We start from the raw sequence: 13003 nt of genomic DNA, 5'->3' as shown, positions 1-13003 counted from the left end.
ATTTACACATATCAAGAAATCAAATTAATTTTGTTATTTCTTATGAAATTATTTGTGTTTTTTCTATATTACCCTTGCTCATTTTTTTTTTTGACAAATACCCTTGATCATTTATTATTTCATTCTATTATTTTTCTTTCTATAATAAATAGGTAAGAGTATTAATGGCAAAACCATAATTAATGTTGCATTGAAACTTGAAAGTGACAAGTAAAGTAAAATAAAATTATTTTTCCAAAAGCGACGTGTATTATGAAACGAATGGAGTATCAATCATCCATGTTTTTTTTTTTTTTTTTACAAAATCCCTGCTGTGACTTTAACATACTTTGGGGGTGCCGTCTACGGTAGGAGAGGGCAATAGGTCCCCTACCGAAGGAGATCATATAAAAGGGATTTTTTTTTTTTTTACAACTAAATTGACATGTGTTTGTAGGTGGTTGGCACAATAGATACTAGTGTTGCATTTTTTTAAGAAATGATACATCATCCTATCATTATTATAAGCAAAAATCTACATAAAAATTTATATTTTAAATTTATTTATTAAATGATGTATGAGGTTTGTAATACAGACTACAAACATCATTTAATGAATGTATCTAAAACGTTGATTTTTGCTTATAATAGTGACGAGATGGTGTATTTGCACAACAACTTTATGATAACTTTTTGACAACCTTCTCTCATACTCACGTTATACTCTTATTCTTACTCTTTCTTTTTCTCTCTCATCATCCTCTCACTATTATAAGCAAAAATTTATATAAAAAATTTAGGTTAAAATATGTTTTTGGTCCCTGCAAATATAGCGAGTTTGGGTCTTGGTCCCTGGTAAAATAAAATTTTGAAATTCATCTCTGCAAAATTTTTTGTTTTTTAAAATAGTCCTTGACCCCACTTTATTGATCATTTGGCGCATTTTTGCCGACGTGACATTAGCGGACTATGCCACTTTGTCCACTTGGCATCCACATGGCATTTATTTCAATTAACTAATTTAATAAACATTTTTAAAAAACAGAAAAAATAATTTTGCAATTAATATAAAACAATTAAATTTTAATTAATTAAGAAAACAATAAAACTGAAGCAAAGGGGAAAATCTTTACGGCTTCCCCATATTCCCCCTTTCCTTCCTTTGCTTCTTCTTCAATGGAACACATTCATCCTATGATCCTTCATCATCATTCTTCTTCCTCTGCGTGTCAATCATTGAAAGATTGTAAATTTTATTCTCATCTTGGATTTGCAGGAATAAGTTTTTAGAATCATTGAAACAAAACCCCTTTCATAAGATCTAGGCTTACTCCGGCGGCGGACACGACGTTCATTGTGTTGGACAGAACCAGATCCGGGTTTTATTTTAATTGCAAAATTATTTTTTCTGTTTTTTAAAAATGTTTATTAAATTAGTTAATTGAAATAAATGCCATGTGGATGCCAAGTGGACAAAGTGGCACATTCAGCTAATGTCACGTCCGCAAAAATGCGCCAAATCATCAATAAAGTGGGGTCAGGGACTATTTAAAAAAAAATTGCAGGGATGAATTTCAAAATTTTATTTTACCAGGAACCAAAACCCAAACTCGCTATATTTGCAGTGACCAAAAACATATTTTAACCTAAATTTTTATATAGATTTTTGCTTATAATAGTGAGAGGATGATGAGAGAGAAAACGAAAGAGTGAGAATAAGAGTATAACGTGAGTATGAGAGAATGTTGTCAAAAAGTTATCATAAAGTTGTTGTGCAAATACACCATCTCGTCACTATTATAAGCAAAAATCAACGTTTTAGATACATTTATTAAATGATGTTTGTAGTCTGTATTATAAACCTCATACATCATTTAATAAATAAATTTAAAATGTAAATTTTTATGTAGATTTTTGCTTATAATAATGATAGGATGATGTATCATTTCTAAAAAAAAATGCAACACTAGTATCTATTGTGCCAACCACCTACAAACACATGTCAATTTAGTTGTAAAAAAAAAAAAAAAACCTTTTATATGATCTCCTACGGTAGGGGACCTATTGCCCTCTCCTACCGTAGACGGCACCATACTTTGGGATAAAAGTTTTTCAAAAAAAAAAAGTACTGGTTGGGATAAATGTTTTTTTTTCACTACCAAAAAAATATTTTTATCAATTACGTACAACAAATTTTTTTATTTTTTTTTACACTTGTTATTTTCAAAAAAATTAAAAAAATGAGAGAAACAAAGAAGTCGGAACATAGAGGATCCAAGTCAGCAAGCAATAACTCCCTTTCATTCTAACGGTGTCGGTGAGTCATTCACCTCTCTTTCCCATTCCCAAAACACAAAAACTCATCCACATTTTTTTCTTCAATCAAATTACTCATTTAAAATAAAATCCACCGCATCATGGCGGCGACACGGCGGCTCCGTGAACTCCAATCCGAACCCTCAAACAAGATCTGCGTCGACTGTTCCCAAAAGAATCCCCAATGGGCCTCCGTTTCTTACGGCGTTTTCATGTGTCTCGAATGCTCCGGCAAACACCGTGGCCTCGGCGTTCACATCTCCTTCGTCCGATCCGTTACAATGGATTCATGGTCCGATCTCCAGATCAAGAAAATGGAAGCAGGCGGTAACCGCAATCTCAACACGTTCCTTTCTCAATACGGAATCTCTAAGGAAACTGATATCATCACCAAGTATAATTCAAATGCTGCTTCGGTCTACCGCGATCGCATTCAAGCGATCGCGGAAGGTCGTTCGTGGCGTGATCCACCTGTTGTTAAGGAGAATGCTAGTACTCGTGCTGGAAAAGGAAAGCCACCTCTGGCTGCTACGTCGAATGGTGGTGGTTGGGATGATAATTGGGATAATGATGATGGTGATAGTTATGGTTATGGATCGCGTGGTGGTGGTGATATTAGGAGGAATCAGAGTACTGGTGATGTAATTGGATTTGTTGGAAGTGGAGTTACACCTTCGTCCAGGTCGAAATCGACCGAGGATATTTATACGAGGACACAGTTGGAGGCTTCTGCTGCGAATAAGGAAGGTTTTTTCGCGAAGAAGATGGCGGAGAATGAATCGAGACCGGAGGGTCTTCCTCCGTCGCAGGGTGGGAAGTATGTTGGATTTGGATCTAGTCCTGGGCCTGCTCAAAGGATTTCTCCTCAGAATGATTATCTGTCTGTTGTTTCTGAGGTTATAATTTGAATTCTGTTTTGTTTATAATTTGAATTCTGTTTTCTTTTCGTGTTTTATGGGAAATGGTTTATTGTTTGTTGAGATATGTTTCTCTGTTTTGTTTGTTTTTAGGGAATTGGTAAATTGTCCATGGTTGCTCAATCTGCTACTAAAGAGATCACTGCCAAGGTAATTTGTATAATTAATGTATTCTTTGTGAATTGTGATCCTATTTTTTCTATAAAAAGTGTTACATATTTTGTGTTTTTTGTTTAGCTTGTCTCTAATTTGAATTTATACATATTTGTATACCCCCTCCAGATTCTGGGGAAGGGGCCCTGGTAATCTTGAGTTTGGTCGGTAGGTATGTAAAGTCTGATGTATGAATCCGTTCTGTTAGAGATTGAATTCGGGTAATCCTGATCGATTTGCCCTGAACTGAAGCTCATTAATAACGCGAGAGCAACACATGTTTTGGATATATTTTACCTTGAAGCTCATTAATAACGCGAGAGCAACACATGTTTCGGATCCCGATCAGTTCCTCATGTTTTTGCTGTTAATGTTGAGGTCTATTACAGTTTAACATAGTTTAGCTTTGAAGAAAGTCCCTCTATTATTTCTGTATTGTTCAACTAATTGGCGTATGAAGTGTGTCATGCGTGAATAAATTATTTAATGGAATGTAATTTCTATGCCCCCTTCAAGTTTTTTCTTGATTTTGAGGATAGAGGACGATGAGGAACAAAGGCTGTACTGATTACTGTCTCAGTTATATTTAAGGAGAGCATAAACCAATTCTCAAACTCTTTAAGGTGGATTTTTTGCAAGTCTTTTGGCAATCTTATTGGTAATTGAATTTTATGTTTATGTTCGGTAACATATTTTGTAACATGTTTTAAGTTGTGAGATTAAATTATGTTAGCATCTTGAGAAAGGACCTGCAGCATGCTTCTGAAAGTTGAATACATATTTTATTAAAAACATGATTTTGTTCTTATATTTACGACATATATGAAATTAAATCCTTTCCAGTTGTCACCTTCTACCCTTTGTTTTAACTATGACCGAAAAGCAAGGATATATTTGTCGCTAAAATACAAAATTTCCACAAATTCCCACCATCTTTACTGTTGAGCAGCTTTTGTTTGAAAGTTATTACTATTTATATATTGCTGTTTTGACTCAGTTTATAGTTGCACCGTGTTTTAGATTTGAAAATGGAAAACTGTGTTGATTTGTCTGCTAATCTGGTCAATAGCTGGGTTTTGGCTATTTGATGCCTGCTGCTGCTGCTGCTGCTGTTGGTTCTAGTAAATTTAGCACCATAATTAGAGCCTTGCTTGAGGTGAACTAGGGATGAAATTTGTGATGATAACTAAGATTTGACCGAATGGAAATTGGACCTAAGGAATGTATGTGGAATGCTCAGGTCTGTGATTGGGTGTTAGATTTGCTAAATGGTAATTAGATGTACGTTGTTGGAAATGATAAATAGCACTTTCCGCCTTGCCATTTAGCTTCCTGAAATCTTATTTTGTTGAGGGTTTTCACTTCTCACACTATCATTCGGCGTTATTTTTGTTCAGAGATGGATTAAGAAAATTTAGAGCTTTTAGGCATAGGAATTGGGCATATTTTGAAATCTCATTCTATCGTATTTCTCCATTCATATGGAATTTCAATGCTTATCACGCTTCTTCTAGCAGTTATTCTTCGCTTGATTGACTATATTTTTCCTTTCAGGTAAAGGACGGTGGTTATGATCACAAGGTCAATGAAACTGTCAATATTGTCACTCAGAAGACATCAGAGATTGGACAAAGGACATGGGGTATAATGAAAGGGGTCATGGCGTTGGCCTCTCAAAAGGTTGAGGAGTTCACCAAAGATTACCCGAATGGGAATTCTGATAACTGGCCACCAAATGAAAATGATAGACATGATTTCAATCAAGAGAATAAAGGCTGGAATTCTTCTACTTCTACCAGAGAAGGACAACCTTCATCAGGTGGACAAACTGATACCTATCACTCAAACTCTTGGGATGATTGGGACAACCAAGATACAAGGAAGGAAGTACCAGCGAAAGGATCAGCTCCTCATAATAATGATGATTGGGCTGGTTGGGATGATGCCAAAGATGATGATGATGAATTTGATGATAAATCTTTTGGTCATAATGGGACGTCAGGTTCTGGCTGGACAGGAGGAGGCTTTCACTAAGGTTTGTAAACTATGCAATGCTGAACTTAGACAAAAGAAAAAGAAATAATAATAAAAAATAACATTTTGTCCAACGGGGCGGACACAGAAATCATACTATCCGTGCCCATGGATATCAATTTATATCCCTAAATCCAATCTAATTATTTTTCTTATTTGACCATCAGGACAGTTTAGTTTTAATTTAACAGTCAAATTTGATTCAATTAATTTGTATTTGATTTCTGATTTTAGGGGAGCAGTGAGTAGAAATTGAAATTTACAATAAATATAACTGATCTATAGAATGTTAAATATATAATCTCGCCAGTCAATTGCTACTATAGTCTCTGTTGGTGGTGTTGGAAAATTGATTGTTGTTGATTTTTCAATAGGTGTTTTGGTGTATTTTTATTTTCTTTTTGGTGTAATACTTGGGATTTAATCCCTTTTTATATATAATATATTTTGCCATTCAAAAAAAAATAAAAATTGCTACTATAGGTCATAGTTTGTTTCATCTTCATAACTGAAATAGAATCTACATAATGATACTATTCGATGTCGCAAATTAACAAGTTTAGTTTATATATTCGTTGATAAAGAATATGTAGAAGAGATGATGTAGGATAAAATATTATTACAAACAACAACAAAAATACTAGATAAAGGAATACGTAAGACACAAAAACATATTTAGAACTAATCCTGTACTAATAGCCTTATAAATACATTTATATAATATGTAATTTAGGGAATATTGTTACGGAAAAATCAAACTGGTTAGCTAGTTTCATGCCCAAAGGCAGGTCCATTGATTTTTCCATGTCGTCTTCTTTTGGTTATTGTGTTTTATTTTGATTTTTAATTTTGTTCTACTTCTCATTTTTAGTACCCAACTTTCTGCTAAATCGTGTCTTGATAATATTCTTGAATCAGGGTTGGCCCTACCTTTTTTCAGTGTCAATTTTTTGTCATAATTGACAAAAATATGGTTTCAGATTGGTGGCATACATGTCAAGCAGGGTTGGCATTTCACATGAAGAACGTGACCAGACTGTCAACTATAGTTTTGTTAGCTACAAGTAAAATCAGCCTCCATATGTGCAGGAAGAATTGATTCTTTGAGGTTTTTGTATTGTCTGTAAGTCTTTTTTTAATCGTTCCCCATTCTTCCTTCCCTAATGTAATATTTTTTTGCTGTCATTTTTTGGGATCTTCTGTATGGTTGGAAACAAAGATTTCCATTATAAGTTTCAAAGCAAAGGGGCACATTGCCCAATTTTACTATTACCGGACGTGTGATGGAACATTATTGTGACATGAAAAATTAATGATTGTTTTGAATCTACAGCTTTGCCTTATTTGTAGTTTTTGGTGCTCTCTATATTAAACACATGGTTCTTGCATCCTTATTTCCCATAATTTGTTGTTGTCTTTCGTGTCAATCGCTATTCACTGTCATGGGTAGCAAGATTCAATTTTGTGGCATCTGTCTAAAGCTGAACCATTGAGACAGACCTAAAATATTTCCATCACACCATTTCCCTTTTAATTTATGATAAGAAAAAGGGTACAAGATAAAGATTGGTCTGCAGTTAATGTCATTTGAACTACTTATTTATAAATAGATATACTTAATTATAGATTTCACCCATAAGTAGGATACGTAACAACTGAAAGTTATAGCTTTATCTTATTGGTTTTACATATGCTTTGCTAAACTACTGCTTTCTTTGATACCCTTGGGTGAATGAGCTCTCTATGGATGGCTTTGGTTGCTGCCTTTTGTTTATTTCGACTTCAGTAAGAGTTTTTTCTTATGGGTGGACCTTGCTGCATCGCTTTGTATGTATCAACGTATTAAACACTGTAGTCGATAGATTCATGAAATCACAAAATACAATACCCAATATTGGGATTTATTTATTTTACATAATTTTATTTTAAGCGGATACATATTTAATATATAATATTACACGGATGATTCTGGGATGGTATTGATCACAATACTCATTGCCCTTGATGTTCTGAGACTTGTTTCACTTGAATTTATCAAGTGTTGGTCTTGTATAACGAGCACTGAACTAGTAATGCCCTGAGCTGAAGAAGTTAACAGGTCTCCTATAGGTCCCAACTCAGCATGCTCTAGATGAGAGTCCTTTATGTCAATCATCCCGGTTGAATCAAGAAGCTGATGTCCCTTCCCCACAATTACAAGTTCATACTCTTTAACTCTACCAATTGCTAACACCTCATTTGCTATGTTGACAGTGACATTTTCAATATACTCCACTGCTCCAAGCCATTTAGTTTTGAATTCATTTAGTGCCATTTCGTCCAACTCCTGCTAATGACATTCAAATTTATGAGAATTGTTGTTTGCATTCAATTATAGCCATTCATATCATATCTTAGTTTCTAGTTTTTGACTGAAGCATCAAGTTAAAGACTAAAAATGAAAATACCTTCTCATTTTCCATATTGTTAGCGGACGCTGATGCTGATGTGTTGTAGATGTGTTCTTGATCCCTGAAAGTACCTTCTTTATGTAAATTGAATCTCACAACAGACAATCTAATTGCTGGATGTTCTGCCATTCTGCTTCCCAACTCTAAAACCTTTCTATCATCTGGCCCTCCAACGAAAATTATGCACACTTTTTTCCCTAGAGTAGCATTGGTTTCAACCCTTTGTTCATACCTTCTTCCAACACCACGATTAACAAGTACTGCAACAGAGCATGGTGCACTCTGAAGCACCCTTTGATTAACTTCCCTCCATCTTTGCCCCATGTCTTCTATTGTCTCTTCATCTTCCCCTCTCCACCTTTTATGAAAAGGCAATATGATCATTGCCACACCTTTCTCTTCTGCAATATGACATATGTCTTCGTGGATTGTAGACAATGATGAAATGGATGTTAAATGATGCACTCTAACCTGACCCACTTGACCACAAGCATGGAATGCTTCCTGCATGGTTCCTTTTTGAAACCGATTGATGAATGGAAACCCGCTCTTTCTGCTGCTTTGAACCATCAAGATGGAGGATGAGCTATCTGTGAGTTCAGTAAGTTGCATCACGTAAAGTTTGATCTTACTAGACTTGTTGGTTGCTCTAACTGATTCAATGAAGTTGATTAGTGAAGGAATGTTTCCAGTTCCGTGGATGCAAGCGAGAATGCGAAGCTTCTCTTGTGTGTCTGTCAGAGGTGGAGGGTTTCCAAATCGTCGTTGACGAGAGGGTTTGTATATGGCGACAACTGCCGGAGTTGTAATGAAGGTAGTGAAGATAGCCATGAGAACTAGGATGGTGAACATCTCGTCGTTAAGTACCTGCTTATCCATTTAGTAGTGCAGTTAAACACAATCGTTTATGATACAGGGTAGAGAAACCAAGTAAATGATTTTCAGTCTTCATTTCTTTTTTGAAGGAGCAGTCTTCATTTCTTGATTGGTGGGTGAATAAAAAAAAAAGAAAATTGGTGATTTAAAATTGTCTGATATGATTTCGCCCAAAAAAATCATATAATATGATTGTTCATTTGATTTTTAGTGTCAGTCAATATAAATATTCCTAAATAAACTGAAACATTAATATTCCAAAACAGATCAAAAGGGAAAAGATCTAATTGATGTTGATGTTTCTCGTGGAGTAGTTGTAAAGCATAGGCCAAATACCTCCCTGGGTCCTTTAAGTTTCATGTTTGTAACAGATAGGTCCTTTAAGTTTCAAAGGTTACAGATAGGTCCTTTAAGTTTCTAAGGTTTCAGATAGGTCCTTTAAGTTTCGAGTTTGTTTCAGATAGGTCCTTTCTATCAACCTCCGTTAAGGACCTATCTGAAACCTTAGAAACTTAAAGGACCTATCTGTAACCTTTGAAACTTAAAGGACCTATCTGTTACAAACGTGAAACTTAAAGGACCAGGGAGGTATTTGGCCAAAAGTAAATTATGAACTTACATATTGTCGTTATGTAAAAATGAGAATCAATGCGTGAAGCATAAAGGCAATTTGAATCAGAATCATGTCAATGGAGCTAAAAGGCAATTTTCCAAATCCACTTATGATTTAGTCTAATTGGTGCCTCATTTTATGATTTAACTAAACGATATATGCTTTATATAGATTAAATAAATAAGATATAATTATAGTATCTATCTTTTTAAAACAAACCAAACACCATCTACTCTCATGCTTTAATTTTTTGAGAAATGTTAACTAGTGCCCCGAAGCACTGGTTAAGGAAGCAAAGGTAGTAGCTTTTGTATTGGAAATTGTGTAATTAATTTTTCAAAAGTTAAAAAACTGTTATTTTTAATTCAAATTTTCCTTTTTTGGATTCCTTAACCAGTGTCCCGGAGGTACCGGTTAACAAGACACTTAATTTTTTAGTGTATAAAACAAATCTAAACGCTAGGGGATTAATGGGGTAGCACTTTGGTGCCATTAATGGCACCGTGCCATTAAATCTGGGCCACACAAACACATTGTCATTGCATTTGGGCCACACAACACATCTACCTTGGTGCCATTAATGGCCCAGATTTAATGGCACGGTGCCATTAATGGCACCAAAGTGCTACCCGGATTAATGGGATCAACCTCAACATGATGACACGTCTCGTTCTTGCCCAATTAAACTCGTAAAACATTATGTTTCATTAACTCTTAGGACAAGTAGAGCATAAATTTGGCTTTGAAATTTTGGGACATATTAGAGTCAAGTAATGTGAAAAAAAGAGAAGAAATACTTTTACCTTCTTTTCTTTGCCAATATTGAGAACAATAAGCTCAACCAACCCTTTAGTATTCATCAAAACTCCAAGGGTCAATGATTCCCTAACAGGCATAGTACACATAACCGCCACAACAAAAGTACCCAAAATCTTCCCAACACATGCCGTCACTATAACAAGCAAAAGAATTCCCCATTCAACCACACCTTGTAATTTACCAACATCGGTTTTCAACCCACTTGATGCAAAATACAAAGGAAGCATCAAAGTACACACAAAATCTTCAATCCTTTTAGTAATTCTACTTGCAAATTCACCCCCTCTTGGTATTGTTAACCCAAAAACAAATGCCCCAAAAATTGAATGTATCCCTATCAAATCCGTCATGAATCCCGACAACATAACACCAGCTAGTGTCAAACATATAAACATTTCATCCAACACTTCATTTTCCCGTGAACAACGGAGCGAAATACGCTCCATCAAAGGTCTAATCGCAAACAACATAAACACAACAAAAGCCACACCGGAGAGTAGTACTGAGATGGATGTCAAAACACCGTTTCTATGTTCTCCACCGCTGGCTAAAGCAATGGCCAGTGCTAACAAAACCCATGCAGCAACGTCGTTAAAAGCAGCTGCGGCCATGGCGGTTTCTCCTACGTGCGTCGTTAACAATTTAAGCTCTGCCAAGATGCGGGCGAGTACAGGGAAAGCAGTGATGGAGAGAGATACGCCTAAGAATATGAAGAGTTGAAAGTAACCGACTTTGTGGGTTTCAGAGTTGAAATGGATGGCTTTTTGAAGAAGGAAGGTTACTCCGATAGCGAAGAGGAATGGGAGGGATATTCCGGCAACAGCGATGTTGAAAGCTCGCTTACCACTACGGTTAATAGTGCGGAGATCGAGTTCAAGACCTACAAGGAAGAGATAGAAGAGAAGGCCAACGCTGGCTACTGATTCAAGTATGGGAGTGCTCCATGATGGGAATATTGTGTGCATGAAAGTTTTGTTGCGTCCAATACCAGAAGGTCCTAGCAAAATTCCTCCCTGAATCACATGCATCATAATTATTATAGATGTTATGCTAACTCTATGCAATTTATAACTCTTTTGAAACATTTGTGTTGTACAGAATTAGATCAAATGTTTAAGCCAAAACTACATCCCGCAGTCTTTAATTGTTTAACTTTACCACATAGGTTACTTTTCACTCACATTTTACAAAGTTGACCACATTTGTTACTGGTATTTATTTCTCATCTCTTACCTTTTGCTCACTTTAGAATTGAGTTAAATGATATGAGGTAACTATATAGTTGAAGGTTACACGTCTATTCATATTCTCTGTCACACAATATTTGTCCTAAATCTTTTAACATAACTTTGAAATTAAGAATGATACATGTACACCTCATTTTCGCAACTTTCATCCAACACCTTATGGATTCTCTCATTTCAATCATCTTTGATAAGTCCTCTTTTTTTTTTTTTTTTTTTTTTTAAAATCTCTTTTTTACCTTTTGATTCTCAATTCTTCTCCTGCATTATGAGAAAATTAATGGTTAATGTTATAACCACACAAAATTAATGGTTAATGTTATAACCACACATTATTTGTTATACATGTGCAGATAATATCAACCATTGATTCATTTATCACTTATTGATATCACCCACTTTATTCTCTAAAGTAAGTTGTTCACTTTTGAGAGGTCTGGCAGGGGATCCAATTTCAAAATACGGTAACTAAGATGTATTAATATTGGATGTCTTAAGTGTTAAAATAAGAAGAATTAATGAGAAATAATACTTATAAAATACTTATAAATTTGACATAGTTTCAAAAAATAAAGATCAAAATAATACATAAAATTTTGGGGGACCAATGACGAATGTTGACATATTTTGAAGACCAAAATATACTTAAAAAATTTCAAAATTTAACAAGAAATTTTCAATAAAGTGCATGATATATACTCCTTCTTGCCTTAAATATAAGTTTCAAATCAAATACATTAATTTGGGCCAAACAAAAATTACATCACATGTACCAAAATTATTTTTTGACAAATTATATTACATATAATTATTGGAAATTATTATATATAGTAGCAATAATAATATAGTGTAATTAGTTAAGTTTTGTCCTTGCTATTTTTTTTCATGATATATATATATATATCATTTACTTACAATAATCTCAGCAACAACTCTGGGTTGACGAAGGGGTTTGAGGAAGAAGGCGAGGGTGCGGCTAACAAACATGACTAGAACGGTTTGAATGATCAACAATGGAAGAGCATGGTTCATAGGATTATCTCCCTGCCATGCTCCATCTGATGATGTTTCTTTGGCATGCATGTTGATCATCATGCTTTCAAAATTTCCCAAGAATTAATTCTTGATGTATATATATGCTATGAAAATGGAAACAAAGTGAATATAACTATTATAAATGAAGTTGAAAACTTCTGTGCTCAACAATGTTGGAGGAATATGGTTTATATAGAGGAAAGGAAAGGTGGAAGGCGTTGGTTGTGTCGACGTCGAGTTATGTGGGGAACAAAGAATAATATAATAAGGAAGCTTGTAGTGGTAGAGTAGCTTCAAAAATTTAACGGTTTCGATGTATGGTTAGTTTTTGGGGTAATAGCCATTTTGGTTCGTCAATGTCTAATGAGTAGTGATAATAGTCCTTCAATATATCGAAATTTTATAATAGTGTCTGATTGTGTATTCCGTTAGTCAAAATAATCTCTGACATTAAAATATTTCGTTAATATTGTCATATTAGTCATTCAATATATTTACTTATCGTCGTTTCAGTACTTAGAAGTACTTACTTATTGTCGTTTCAATCCCTATATGAAAAGAGTTATT

At 34.7% G+C, this 13003-nt stretch overlaps 2 protein-coding genes across 3 annotated transcripts; one reads left to right on the top strand and one right to left on the bottom strand.

Annotated features, from left to right (window-relative positions):
• Nucleotides 1-2281: 2281 nt before the first annotated feature.
• LOC146910378 (putative ADP-ribosylation factor GTPase-activating protein AGD6) lies at nt 2282-6729 on the top strand. Of its 2 annotated transcripts, none has more exons than XM_085723122.1 (4): nt 2282-3191; nt 3306-3362; nt 4920-5400; nt 6380-6729. In XM_085723122.1, the coding sequence occupies exons 1-3, from the start codon at nt 2397-2399 to the stop codon at nt 5397-5399; spliced, it is 1332 nt and encodes a 443-aa protein (XP_085579248.1). In that variant the 5' UTR covers nt 2282-2396; the 3' UTR covers nt 5400; nt 6380-6729. The 2 variants fall into 2 exon arrangements, with proteins under 2 accessions (XP_085579248.1, XP_085579246.1); XM_085723120.1 differs by having other exon boundaries at nt 6318-6729.
• A 510-nt stretch (nt 6730-7239) lies between these two features.
• Nucleotides 7240-12598, bottom strand: LOC146910377 (cation/H(+) antiporter 20-like). The gene is made up of 4 exons (XM_085723119.1): nt 12317-12598; nt 10142-11170; nt 7847-8716; nt 7240-7725 (listed from the first exon to the last, which is right to left on the bottom strand). The coding sequence occupies exons 1-4, from the start codon at nt 12494-12496 to the stop codon at nt 7354-7356; spliced, it is 2451 nt and encodes an 816-aa protein (XP_085579245.1). The 5' UTR covers nt 12497-12598; the 3' UTR covers nt 7240-7353.
• Nucleotides 12599-13003: the final 405 nt, after the last annotated feature.

This window comes from Medicago sativa, chromosome 7 (genome assembly GCF_051527215.1).
Source record: "Medicago sativa cultivar Bolivia chromosome 7, Bolivia_mono, whole genome shotgun sequence".
Taxonomy (NCBI): domain Eukaryota; kingdom Viridiplantae; phylum Streptophyta; class Magnoliopsida; order Fabales; family Fabaceae; genus Medicago; species Medicago sativa.
This window is presented reverse-complemented; position numbering and strand designations above follow the sequence as displayed.

Coding starts and splice junctions, on each gene's coding strand:
- LOC146910378 (XM_085723122.1), top strand. CDS start 2,397: ATGGCGGCGACACGGCGGCTCCGTGAACTCCAATCCGAACCCTCAAAC. Junction 3,192..3,305: donor ATCTGTCTGTTGTTTCTGAG/GTTATAATTTGA, acceptor GTTTGTTTTTAG/GGAATTGGTAAATTGTCCAT. Junction 3,363..4,919: donor CTAAAGAGATCACTGCCAAG/GTAATTTGTATA, acceptor TTTTCCTTTCAG/GTAAAGGACGGTGGTTATGA.
- LOC146910377 (XM_085723119.1), bottom strand. CDS start 12,496: ATGATGATCAACATGCATGCCAAAGAAACATCATCAGATGGAGCATGG. Junction 8,717..10,141: donor ATATTGGCAAAGAAAAGAAG/GTAAAAGTATTT, acceptor ATGGATAAGCAG/GTACTTAACGACGAGATGTT. Junction 7,726..7,846: donor ACAATATGGAAAATGAGAAG/GTATTTTCATTT, acceptor TGTCATTAGCAG/GAGTTGGACGAAATGGCACT.